A 13,713-nucleotide genomic window follows, 5' to 3' on the forward strand; every position below is an offset into this window, starting at 1 on the left:
TAAACAGCAACATCAGTATTGAAACTTATGTTTCACTACCGTTCATTTAGTCATATTCAAAGGCCTAAATTCAATAAAAGAAGACAGTTGTCGGAGTAGAGATCTGGTGCTGACCAAGCACTCAGACAGACAGACAGAGCGGCAGTTTGAACGAAACTGACATGGGTTGGGTGCTGTTTTCTGCAATGTCTCCAGCCAAGCACAGGGATGGTCAAGGCAACATCATCCGTTAAAGCCTATATTGTTGGTGGTATGAGGAGTTTATGGAATAGTTAATGGAGATTTTGTCGTGTAAGTGAAGCCGATCCGTGCTAAAAGGCCGAGAAGCACTGTGCAGCTGTTTCTTCCTTATTGGGAAACACCAGCAGTGCGTGACTCAAGAAACCTCAGGGGGTTTGATCCCTCGACGTCCCGGTCACTGATTTGAACACTCAACCGTTCAGTCACGAGAGATGGATCAGCACTGTGGTTAACTCCTATTTAAACAAGATTTAGCACTAGTACAGACTGCCTCCACTCAGGACGAAATCTCACACCGTCTATATATCAATAAGTGACTCAGAGGAAGAATACTCCCACAAGATGTGTGAAACTTCCAACTGAGGAATCATCACTCCAGAAGCTCGTCAGCAGATGTCCACATGATGTGGTTTACGTGAGCGAAAGATGAGTGGTGCTATATCCCAAGTGCTGCTGCTCAGTTGCTGGTGACCGATTCGTCTGATGAAAGTCGGGAAGTTGAAGGTTCGAAATTCCATGTACCAAGGGTACGTTAGTTCCAGCTGCTAGTCACCGGGAAGTGGGAGAGTGTGCGAGATATAAGCAAGCACTCCAGGTGATTATATGATCATTTGGTTCAAGAACTGGGAAGGTATGCACAGGAGACGGTGGCCTTGACGCAAAAGCGCTATTGATTGCGTGATTGAGTCATGACTAACAGTGTCATTAAACATTGATGAGTTGATTCACGTCGTTCCATCCAGGGAGGCAGCAACTGTCAACCGGACTGGATTGATTGATTAGTGCTTCGTGTCAGATCGTGGGCGGTTCACACCTCGGTTGACTCCATGCATGGGGCTGGGTGCAAAGAGTTCAGCAAGGCAACCAGTCCTCTGGTATGTAAGGTACATGTCCCAACCAGCGTAACCCATGAAGCGTGTCCTCTGGAATGTAAGGTACATTTCCCGACCAGCGTAACCCATGAAGCGTGAGTATCTCATCCATCATGGAAGGACTCTTTTTTTCCAAAAAGCGCTTGGCTTACCTGAGCATCTCATCCATCATGGAAGGGCTCTTTTTTCCAAAAAGCGCCTGGCTTACCTCATGATTGCTAATTCAATGTTCCCACTAGATCCGACCAATGCTTCGTGGACACCGATGGTCAAAGATTGACAAATTTCGTACGTCCTCTGCGCACAGAGATCACGTTTCTTATCCACAAGGCAGTGTGGATCGCACTGTCTCAGTGTATACTTTGCTCTTGACTAAGTGACCTCACACCTGCACGATAGGTTCGGAGGTTGGCAAAAACTGTCCGGGCCTTCCCACCAGAACCTAAATAACTGGCCTGGTAGACAAATTTGTCCACCACATTGATTGGCTGGTCTGCAAGCACGAGGTTTGGCCGCATAGACCACATTGAACAGTGAAATGTATTCACTAGCCCAGCTGTAGACAAAAGTGGAGTGAGATTAAAAAACACAGTCATTAAAACAGCATAACTGCGGTCTCGAATTATCCACGACTTCTGACATTCTGATGAGAACCTGTACCTTACAGCCAACACAAGATAAAAAGTTGCCCAAAAGTAGAGCGACTAACCCATTATTAGCTAGATAGACCTCCCGCCACTCGCGATGTTTTGAATAAGTGTGCCTTTCAATAACTCACAAAGATGGAGCCTGAAGTCACGGTTGACGAACGGGGATTGTGTTTTGATGATCTCTGTTCTCTCTCTCTCTCTCCAACAAACCAGATAACTATCGTATAGGAATTTGGGCTGTGTAGTGCAAAAGCTATCAAAATCTGTGAAGATGGTTTCTTTAAGAGTTATGGTATGCTCTATTACACCTTAATCTTAATTTAGAATGCATCGTTTTCGTAGCGTAGCTTGGATGCCTCCGTGATGGTACGTGAAACAAAGAAGCCAACATCTGAGTTGATTCTTCCGGACTTCGAACAAGCGGGGATATCGAGGCCGTACTCCGGGGAAAGACACTGCAACTATAGCTGCGTGCAGCAAGTGCATGTATCTATTCAATTCGGTTTATCAGCATAAGCCGTGTACCATATGCACATTGGTTCCAACTGCTATAGTTTCGATCACCGGAAAACGGGAAAGTGGAACATACAACCAAGCCTTGGAGGCGAAGGCATGTTGAATTTGTTCGGAAATTTGATGGCTACGCAATGAAGGCAGTAGCTTTAATGCACGAGCGCCACTGACTGCGCAGTTGGGCCATTCCTGCCAATTTCATTGACCACTGGTAATTTGAGTCCCGGCGTCCCCATCCAGGAAGGCGGCAGTTGCCCACCCGACTAAGTTTACTAGCTAGTGTTTCCGTACTTCGTTGCGAGGTCGTATACTGTCCTCCCCTCGGTCGCTCCCAATTAGCACAGGGCTGAACACAATGAGCTCTTCTCACCATCATCATCATCGAAAAATCAGAATATAAAAAACTCATTCAGCTGTAGCACCCTTTCGGTGCCTGGCTGCCATGCCACACGAGGGCTGGGATACTGCCAGGTTGCCAAAGCCTAGACAGGGGAAGTCGACAGGCAGAGGTCGGGTTCGAACCGCGGACCTTCAGGTCAGGAAATTCGTGCTCTAACCGCTTGACCCATCTCGCCCCCATCATCATCGACAGCATGACACCAGTGTTCAACACCGATGCTTCGCTGCCCTGCCGTCACGATTCATTTGAAACCCTCATTGTGAAGGAAAGAATAAAAGCGGGCGGGGAATGAACTTAGTGCTACGTTCCCGATGGGCTGATTTTCTCCTCTGGGCTGAGCGCAGGTCGATCCAAAAACCTGGTGGTTCGGTCCTCAAGCCAGATTTTTCTTTTATAAAATCCTTCGATGAATTCGTCGTCTTCCTACAGCACATAACTTATTCTCTGATGAAAATAACGGGCAACGCTACTATATGGCATTGGGAATGTAAAATTTTAACCCCATTCATCCATCTGTTGGATATGACAGACCTCTTTCCAAGAAACACGCCGAAGAAATTTTCTTTTCTTATGCCTAACAATTTGAATGTAGCATTCACCGTATCTTCATGCGTGCCCGTCTGTGTTTTGTGTTTCCCTGTGTGTCCACTCAATTGGTCTCTTTAGCATCGTTCACAACAATCGTGACAATGGTTTACCTTGCCGCTTATCAGTTTGTCTCGTGCTTGTGAATTATACTTTGTCCAACCAGTCGCTCATACAGCCACTTATTCCTGTTCGCCACACAAAGACCACAATTTCAACACCCATTTAGGAAGGAGGGCAAAGATTTTGCTCAGTTTTTTCTCAATTGCCTTTTGCGCTCGCAACTGTCCTCAGTACTCAGCAGGAAACTCGCGTTTTTACAGAGTACCACTCAAGCAGAAACTCGGGGGTTGCGTCTACCTGATGAGCCCCAAGGAGGGCCAAACCCGTCTTGGGCTGTCGAAAAGTCTTCAGCAACCTTGTGAGTAGATTCCTTTATGAAGATGAGTCGGAGCCCAAATTGTCTTTTAATACTTGGTGGACCGTAGGTAAGATTTGCCAGTAGAGAACGAACACTCAGATTTGCTGGAGCAAGTAACGAGTCTTCGGCTACCTGCTATAACCAAAAGAATACAACACACCTAGTGTAGCTTACCATTGCTCGCTTGATACTGATCGCACATTGGTCTAATGGCCGTGACTTTTTTCGAAATTCGTGAATGACGTTGCTTAGTGGGGTACTTTTAACCTTATTTTATTTTGGCTTTTGTATCAACCGAACATTTAACTAAGCAATAAGTCGAAGTAGAGAACAGTTTGAATTCTCATGGATTTTCACGGGGATCGAGTAGTGTATTTAACCCTTGACTTTTATCTCACGTAGTTAAATCGAACATCACTCATTAACTGAAAACGATTTGGATGACAAGAGTTCAAAAACATGTACTGCGGTACTCAAGTGAAAAAGAGTTATTGCCGATGTTTCGGTTCTCGTCCTTGTTTGTCTTCACTTAATCAGGACTGAAACTGTATCAATTTTGGTGCGGTTTGACATTTTCACTTGTTTTTTGAGTGATTGCTGAAAATGGTAGCTCGAATCCCTGAGTTGCTTGTTAGTATATATCAACCGTTTCCGCTTCAATGGATGGTTACATTGATTGATAAACAATTGCCCTGATCTTCAGACGGGTCATATGGATCTGCGGTTTTTACAGCCTGACGCACGAGATGCACTCCTGACCTTGAGTCCTAGGGTCGAACGAGCTTTTCAGCTTGCCTAAAATCGTTTCGTCATGAATCGAGGAACCTCCGTCAGTGCGCTGTTGTCACACCCGTGAAGCTGAGATACAGCAGTTTGTTTCTCGTACTGATTAGAAATAATCAGTTTGGGCATTTTTAAGGGAAAGGTTCGAGTGACTTTTCTTAGTGCAGTGCGCTGACCAATGTATGTTTGGGAGACTCTCCACAGCGTAGCGCTGTTTGGATACTGTTGGTTCAAACAGTGATGTGGGAAACTTGGTCATAAACTATGGAATCCGATACCGGTGGATATCTGATCCGAACCTCCTTGATTATGGCTATTATTCTGTAATATCTGCTCTCATTGTTTATCGGCCTGGTTGGTTGGTGGCCGATGCCGACAACAGCATTTCAATCAATAGCAGCAAACCGCGCGCGGTTTGTGCGCGGTCCTTCCGTGGTACTGCGTGCGATCATCATCAACATCATTGACAGCATGACATCAGTGTTCAACACCGATGCTTCACTGCCGTACAACCATGATTTATTTGAAAGCCTAATTGTAAAGAAAAGAGTAAAGGTGGACAGGGAAGGGACTTAGTGCTAGCTTACCACAATCATTCCGAGGTGCCTACACCTCCAGACATTCACTCAGGCAATCTGCGGTGGTCTTGATGGGCGAACGCGCAGATGGTCTGTTCCTTCAGTATTTGGTCGGCCTCAATCTGAAGGCATGATGAAAAGCACCGGAACCAACTACTTATTTCGGCTATTACCTTAAGGGGTTTTATCATAAATCTCTCCAGTGTCGTACCAAAGTAACCAGAATCTGCCATTAGGTCATCGTTCAGGTTAATAACAATAACAATAATTGAGCTGTAGCACCCTTTCGGTGCCTGGCTGCCATGCCACCCGAAGGAAGCACGAGGGTTGGGATACTGCCAGGCTGCCCAAGCCTAGACAGGGAAGTCGAGAGGCAGAGGTCGGGTTCAAACCACGGACCTTCCGGTCCGCGCTCTAACCACTTGGGCCATCTCGCCCCCCCCCCCGCCATCGTTTGGGTTATGATGTATCAACACGGAATGAACACTCCTTACTCCTGTTTATGTTTGTTAGAATGACCGATGTGAGTATGTTGGCACCTTATGAAGCTTTTAATATGGTAGGCGTTCATGTGTTGCATAATTCCACTTAGTCTTTGCGGTACTGGATTGATTTCTTGTCTAATGTTTAAGCACCCCGAGATTTATCATGTCTTGGAAAGTGAGTTTCCGGGGTAGCTGGTATCATGACACTTAACTTCCTTCAGTGCTTTTCTTTGAAAAACATTTACCTCTCTTTGGAACAGTAGCTTTGGTTGTGTGATGATAAGATTTCCCTTTTGTGTCTTCTGTCCCTTGCCAGTTTCACTGCAAACTGCTTCTCACTGTGTACGGTGGCCTGTTCATTTCAGCGGTTCCGATGCTACCCTTATTCCACACAGATATATCCGGTTATCTGCTATTGCACCGTTTGTTTTATATACCACGTTTTCTAATGTTGTCGTTCTCACTCTATTTGTCCTGACGCTCTTGTCTGTCTACATTCAAGCATTGCGAATCTCAACTTGTTGCCTCTCCGTATCGTTTTAGTCGGAATGCGTTCTCCAAATTCCTTGCAACGTTGGGTCCTCTCCTCATTGACATTAAAATTGCCAGCCATCGCCTGCTATAAGCTCCCAATCCGCTTGTGCTGCAGCTCACTGAGGAATGCAGCTTCCGTAATTGTGGCCCTTGATCGCGCCGTTCGCTCGAACCTCGATAAACATTTCACATTACAGTTGTACGGAACGCGCATATCAGAAGAAACTCAGAACTTCGATATTATTATGCTTCAGAGATCCGAAAATCAGTCGAGTTTTAAAGGCAAGATTGTATTTCCAGGTGGTCTAGTATCCTCAGCGGATTTCTCACGAGCACTGTGGACAGATTTCCTATACAAGTCCACTCCGGGAACTCAGAAGCTCCTCACATCACCACCAATCTTTTCAAACCTGCTCCGAATATTTCCCTCGCACAACGAAACTTCGGAATATCTAAATCCTGCCGTCGGACTTCGCTTATGTGCTCTACGTGAGCTATTCGAAGAAACGGGATTGTTGTTGGTGACCGAACAGATTCCGGATGATTGTGCTCATACAAAAGCTGTTGTTTTAAACTCTGTCCTACTCGAGTCTTGGCAGAAAAACGTTCTCCAAGACCCAAAATGCTTTCCTCAACTATACAGAGAACTAGGATTTTATCCCCCTCTTTCTGCACTCAAAGAGTGGTCAAATTGGTTGACACCTGCACACCACACTACGCGCTTTGATACACTTTTTTTCTTCGTCACAATAAACAGCGTCATTGTGTTGGATGGAACTGATGCTACCAAAACCACGCGATGGCAGAATGATGAAGCACATCGCCTCTATGTTGATGCCCCGGTTTCCTTTTTACCTGCCCAAAGGCGCTGGTTCATGCCACCTCAGGTGTATGAACTAGGACGACTGGCCCAATTCTCCGACATTTCAAAGCTAACCACTTTTGCCGCAGAACGTGCTCACTTAGGCTGCCGTCGTTGGACTTCAGTGGTTTTTGAGGTTACAATCACCGGACAAAAGTGTTCAGTAATATTTCTACCGGGAGATCAAAGATACGAAGAAGTGGTGGGTCGGTCTGATGTTAAGTTTACTGCCGGCGACCTAGCGCAGGATACAGAACGTAATAGGCTTTTGTTCAGCCCGGATTCAACCGAGGTGTGGGTGGATACGAATGTGTATGATTTAGGTCACGTCTCTCCCCTATCTCGTGCAGAATACCTCGAGAATTGTAATCGCTTCACATCGAATCATCCGTCACCCTGACTGTTTTTCACTGCTTTCCTCATGGAGATTAAATGAAATTTACCCCTTACTTACTGTTTTTATCTTGTCACAAATGTTGCCTCACCAGTCGAGGTACTTCCGTCTTTTTATGGTTTTAGGTGGGTATATTTTCTGTCAACTCTCGTGCTTTCAAACTGAATTTTTTTAATCTATACAAGTATCTGGACGTTTATGGAACATCATTCACGACAACCACAGTGAACCCCTTTTCACTGACCACTGACGCTTGCTCTACAGGGCGATGTGTCCTAGTGCAGGCCTATAGAGTAAGATGCACCTCAATATAAGGTTCGTTTTCATCCTTTATTTTGGAATGAGATGCGGTAGAACTCCTGACCTGATGGCAAGTTGCTAATAGCAAAGTTGGGCCAGAACAAGAAACTCACATCCAGCCAAATATGGTCAGTACATAGTGTTGTTCTCCATAAGGCGGACGCTGTAAAGAGGCTTTGCTTTGATTATCCTACTGGTTGCAGAGCAAATATTACGGAGGTGAATACATAGTTGTAGTCGTTTGATATTTTGTCCGCAAGTGGTCCGTTGGACCTGCTCGGTATTCAGTTTGATTTCATAGCTGCGAGTAGTACGTACCTCGGTTCGGGTCGCTGCAGGGGGTAGTATATTATAGAGGAGGTACAAAACATATTGAAAGGTAAAAACAACAATGGGTCAATTATTAAGAACAAGATAGCAAATACAACACCACTAATATTTGTGTGACATCGCCATGTCAGTGAGTACCCTCGGCCATTGATGTCGTAGTTCGTTAACACCCCAGTCCCGCAGACGGCATGAACCAGTGTTCTTTCCACGCTTCATCCTCAGATCATGCGTTTTTCACCTCGTGGTATCTTCCAGTCGCAACCTGACTCAGAACATAGGTCACAGCGAGGAACTCGATCACCTGGCGTGCAGAACACATAACCGAGCCAACGTTATTGATGCGACCGATTCAATTCTTCGACTGGAGAGGTAGTCCGCTTGTTGCCAAAATCCAGTCGTCACACTTCATAATTGTTAATTCAATGTTTCAGTGATACGTTTGCAATGCTTCCAAGGCACGAATGACCAAAGAAAAGCGATCGTCTCTTTTCTGTAACGCACAGTAGCCAGACCATATAGCTCCAAAGTAAAACTGGGCAAACGATCGCGTTGTAGACCCTGCGTTTCACCGACAGGTGGATGTTATATCGGCCACAGAGGTGCCTATGTTGAAGGAAAACGGAACGGCCTTTAATAACCGTATTATTCATCAGGAACGCTATCATCCGGTATGCTGCGACTACCCGAATAGGGACATCTGTCTCTAGTGACCTTATAACAGCAGTTTGCACTTTGAAGGTGCCAAAACATCGCTAAACTATTTTTGTATGTTTTATTTGGGTAGGATCTGAACAAAGATGCGCAATTTTGGCAAAAAATCTCCACAAAATCGTCAAAATAATTAATCAAAATCTCTACAATAATAAGCGTGGGCAGATGTGGCTAGAAAGAACTGCGGAATCATACCGGTAAAGTGCACCAGTATTCGGTTATGCTCCTCACTATCACAACTGTTAGTATTGTTATATTCCTCTGAGTAACTGTGTCCTTCGTTCTTGAGCTGGGTACCACTACCAAAAGGTATAAATCGAAAAGTAGATTGATGGCAAACCTGTGGACCCCTGATCAACACCGTGTTTAGAGCTTCCTGCCGACTGTGCTTCATGGATAGGAACGATCCAAGTTATCTTTGAGGCCAACTCGTGGAAAAAGTTGCCGTAGCATGCAAATGAATGAGATGCTGGGATTTTGGCCACATAGCTCTTAATTTCTGTTCGCACATCAGTCACTAAAAGTTGTCCGTATACAATATTCTGCCTGCGTCCAAATGGCTACTGAATGAATTCGAGGTTCAAAAAGTTTTAAACTGTGGAAACAACTCAAGGTGGGAGACACTTACGAGCGAGCGAGGTCGAATTTATACCGATTTCCATTATGGTGGCTCTGAAAATGGAATTTTGAACTACGAACTGAGGATTGACAAATAAGCATGTCGGCTGTCGATCAGGAACCTAAATGTACCTGCCACTCATACTATTGGCTTTTGATTCAGGTAACCGCTGATTTGAGTTCGTTTCCACGCGTTCATACTACGTTCCCTTAAGTTTCTCTTTTTAAGATCAGTGAAGTCCTCTTCCACTCTTACATCAATACCTTTGGTTATCTTAACTTTATCAACGTCCGGCCAGCCGTGAGATTCATTCAAGTTGTTCACCAATGACACTGACACATATCAGCTGTTAATCTATAGGGAGAAAAGTGGTCAACTAGCTATGAAGCTCAGGTGTATAGGCACGACGAAGGGCAAGCGCCTTCGGTAGTTCAATCGATAAAACACCCACTCCATAAGCGGGATGCCAGTGGTTGGGGTCCTTTCCGAGGCTTGTTTTCTGGCCCACACGCATGCTGATATTCTTCATGTGCAGAAAAGTGTATCCTGTTTTGAAACATCGACAGGTTTACTGCTTAATTTCCTAACAAGTTTCTAGTTGAACTTCCTAGTGTCTTCCTCCTGGAAATCAAGTAAGGAAAACCCAGCAGATTGCTCCAGGGAAGTACCAAAGCGGGTGAGATATTATTGCACGAACCGTCTCGTAATTGTTTGTTCCAATCTTCCCCGTTTGTCCGAAAGTGCTCGGTTTGTTCGAAGTTCCGCGATCACTCTGACCGCACCGCCGGCAACGACAAACAGATCTGCATAACCGTTGTCGTAGTTTGTCTTCAGCTGTAATGCTTACCTAGCGGATGGTATCCTGAGTCTGTAGGGTTATTTAAGGGTAGCATTGTCGCCCCTTGACGCACTACTGTTCGTTATCCTATGTCTTGAAGTACCTCGTCTTCCCTGCTATGAACTTTTCCACATGTCAGCTGGCAAGTTCTTTGAGATGTTGTTGATAGCTTGATACGATACTACCTTATCTTTTCAGACCTTCCCAAATATATCCCTGTTTGTGCGCTAGTTTAATTCTTGTGGGACTAATGCCAACCTATTCGGGCCATATGTTGACCAGGTGTATGCGAACATGTTTGGCGTTGTTCGGATAGACGTAGAAAAGTTTTTCTTAGTTAGCCAGAACGCACAAGGCTGAAAATAAAATTCCATTGGTACCTTTATAAAGTGATTGGGATACTGCCCACACTTCACGCGGTTTAACTGACAGGTGGTGTATAGTAAGCAATGGAACAGAGGTGAAAGGTCTTTGGAGCAGTAGAGCGGGTTATTCGAAGTCAAGATAAAAGTTGAGGCATTAAGCGCAACTGCAGACAATTCCTTTCCCTCAACAAAAAATCGGTACTTTGGACGAAAAGGCAAGTCGAGCTATTTACCCGTTCATGCCACCAAACTGTAGTACAGCAAGTCTAGTACAACCAGCACCTGTATGTATTGTGTGTGATCATTGTCATCACCAGCAACTACTATGTCGTTTAACCTCTGAAGTTGTGTACATTAGGGAGTTCACGGGTTGTAGGTTAGTTCGGAAAGTCAATTGCGAGATTTTTTTGCTGCAGTTGATGAAATGCCGTTAGTGCGCGATTGGATGGGCACTTCCCCTTCGGCTACGTTTGTGTGGTATCTGAAGAATACTCAATACTTCTGTTGCGATTGACTATTTGCGGATGGCTTTGATGTAATTTGTTTGGTCAGTTTTGTTTTGGATTTCCTTCAACTTGGTTTGCTCGTTGAATGCTGGGGTTTTAATTCCAACAGAGGTAGACATCACTTGGAACATACTCAGCCTCATCCACCAATCCTACACCGTTTGACTTACTTGATCCGCTCGTTGATTTTGTTCTGTTCTAAATGGTCACCTCATTAGTTAGCCTGGCAAACACAACCAACTGCCTCGAATTTATTGCGGTTGTTCCGTATGTTTCGGTAATATGTGTGATATATTTTAAGTTGAATAAGAAAGAAGATCCAAGTAGAGGAACTGTCTCCTATCATTTAGCCGTCGAGTGACAACATGCCTTTATCGCAGTGCCTGAGCCAACCGATAAACTGTGCTGGCTGACAGTCACGATATCCACAGCCCTTTCAAGTTAAACTTCTTGCTAATTCACGGGTATGGCACTTTATTAAGAGGTATGGCCTTTGGAGAAGAGCACGCATCTTCAGATGGAGTTATTTTTAACAGGATGCTCCGCTGAATCCCGCCTGAACCTTTTGAAACAGAAAATGTTAGGTGACAAAGAAACAGTTGGCAGATACTCGGTGAGAAAGATAAACACTCGCTGCTTCAGGCTGAAGTATAAAGCATCTAAATGTAGGAGTTATTCAGATGCGGTAAGACACGGAAAGAGCGTAGCTGGTTGAACGTTGAAGAATCACTAGGTTTTACAAGATTTCCTGTTAACTGCGTCTTTTTTCAATTCCAGTCGCAATTAGACTTGTATAAATATCTACTAACTAGTAGAACTTTACTCGACTTCAAATTGAATCAATAAGCCTCTTTTACCGCAAGCATGCATGACTAATAGCAAGGACGTGGCATCAACAAGATTGGGACATCATTTTTTATGATCAAGCACTGACCCCCAAAGGTTTATTTCAAAAAAATGAGGTGGATGTACTTCCCAACTGTTAAATTAGGGGTTTGTTCACTAAACAGCTCAGTTAACAGGGATCTCTAACGCACGCTTCATTGTTCTGTTGCAGTGGAATAGAGACGCAAAAGACCCTCGTGGGTTTTTACGCGTAGCGAAAGTCGAATGCTCCTTCTGGAGAGTCATTTTCTTTGTGAGCCGTTTTGTGCTGTTTATTAGTATGCTGATACGTATGGAGATCTGGTACTTTCCACGGACTGACAGCATGGTGATCATATAGGAATCGAAACACGCGAAATCTGGTACATTTGATAAACTGATTCATCCGAATGGTTGTACTTTTGAGAAACCAATGTGATCCAGGATAGCCAGGAAGTGGATTACATAAGAAATGTACAATGCGAAGTGAAACACTTGTTAGGATAATGGGTGATGTGGACCAGTGTAGCGGGATATGGTACACCAAATTGGACTTTGGGGTTTCAGGCAAACCGCATGGTAGCATGGCGCCGCCATGCTATCCGACTGGCTCGCGTTGTTTCGTATTAGGAGAACCAGTTCCGAACGTAACGGGACTGTATAACAGCCAATGGAATAATCGTTTTCGTTCACACAGATTTCATTGGTTGTTCCCCACTCGCCCTTGACAGATGAGTTGTAGTCTTAGTATCACTTTTTTGACCCGCTAGTACGCTGCAGTGATCAATAGATCAGCCGGTTTGTACGTTCATTGACTTTTTCTGATTTGGCTAACCGCACCACGCTATTAATCGGCTATCCAGACCGGGATTCACTGTAACAAAAAGGCATTGAGGAGACTGTGGTCCACAACATTTAGCTTGTGTTCAGTGAGTGTTTTCTTTTCCAAAGGACTCTACGGGAGGACGAAATCGTCATGTTGCATTTACCATTTTACGATCGCAAGCTACACGCTGACAAGGTTGTAAATGCGGCACTGATCCATCTTGCAGTTCGTCCTGTACATCGCCCACCGTCATACTCTGCATGTGTGAAACTGACTTATTCGTCCCATTGTATTCAGTTAGTCGTGTAGTGAACCTAGATGACTAGGTGCTTCATCCGATTGGCCTACACTTGAACATAGGTCGGGTTTTCCAATTCATCCCAAATCTAGGAAATATTGTTATGGTACATATACCTTCTATATATGGACTATCTAACCTCAAACAAAAGTCTACTTTACTTTTCGGGGTGCGAATAATGTGAAATGGGCCTTGCAGCACTCACCAACATTATGCGCTTAAGTCGAATGCATCGTTTCGAATCGATCGGTGCGTGGAGCTTGAGTGTATGATACCGTGTTTCAGTGAATAGTTTAACTTCCCTTGTCTCGCAGAGTTTAAGGGTATGCCTTTTCCTCTCATTCCGTCAAGCGGCGAGTAGTGTAAGACTCAGTATCCAGCAGCATTGTAAACTCGACCCTTGACAGAGAAGCTTATGTCACGCCTACGCCACAGGTGACGTAGGTTCGCAAAAGCTGCTCTGGCCACGTGCTGCGTATGCCAGTCGACCGACTTCCTCGAAAAGCTCTTTTCGCACAACCACGTGAAGGGTGGAAGAGAGCCAGAGGCGGTCAGACAATGACTTGGCAGTGAAGTATGAAAGCCATTACCAGCAAACTCAGCTGCGCTGGTCACTGCCGTCTTCCTGGATGGGGACCCCGAGAGGGGCCACATCAATGGCTAGAGACCTTGTTAGATATGGCCCAGTTGCGCCCCCAATGGCGCTCGTGCATCCAAGCTATTGCCTTCAATGCATAGC

At 44.9% G+C, this 13,713-nt stretch overlaps 3 protein-coding genes across 3 annotated transcripts; 2 read left to right on the forward strand and 1 right to left on the reverse strand.

Moving 5' to 3' along the window:
- Window positions 1-3,122: 3,122 nt before the first annotated feature.
- On the forward strand, window positions 3,123-4,931 carry T265_00695 (hypothetical protein; the record flags this gene model as incomplete). Its single annotated transcript, XM_009164544.1, has 2 exons — window positions 3,123-3,314; window positions 4,674-4,931. The coding sequence occupies 2 exons, from the start codon at window positions 3,123-3,125 to the stop codon at window positions 4,929-4,931; spliced, it is 450 nt and encodes a 149-aa protein (XP_009162808.1).
- A 413-nt stretch (window positions 4,932-5,344) lies between these two features.
- Window positions 5,345-13,547, forward strand: T265_00697 (hypothetical protein; the record flags this gene model as incomplete). The annotated part of the gene is made up of 3 exons (XM_009164546.1): window positions 5,345-5,447; window positions 6,071-7,215; window positions 13,419-13,547. The coding sequence occupies 3 exons, from the start codon at window positions 5,345-5,347 to the stop codon at window positions 13,545-13,547; spliced, it is 1,377 nt and encodes a 458-aa protein (XP_009162810.1).
- T265_00696 (hypothetical protein) lies at window positions 5,533-13,628 on the reverse strand (the record flags this gene model as incomplete). Its single annotated transcript, XM_009164545.1, has 3 exons — window positions 5,533-5,662; window positions 8,449-8,575; window positions 13,403-13,628. The coding sequence occupies 3 exons, from the start codon at window positions 13,626-13,628 to the stop codon at window positions 5,533-5,535; spliced, it is 483 nt and encodes a 160-aa protein (XP_009162809.1).
- Between the last annotated feature and the right edge of the window lie 85 nt (window positions 13,629-13,713).

Source organism: Opisthorchis viverrini (genome assembly GCF_000715545.1).
Source record: "Opisthorchis viverrini unplaced genomic scaffold opera_v5_7, whole genome shotgun sequence".
Lineage (NCBI taxonomy): Eukaryota > Metazoa > Platyhelminthes > Trematoda > Opisthorchiida > Opisthorchiidae > Opisthorchis > Opisthorchis viverrini.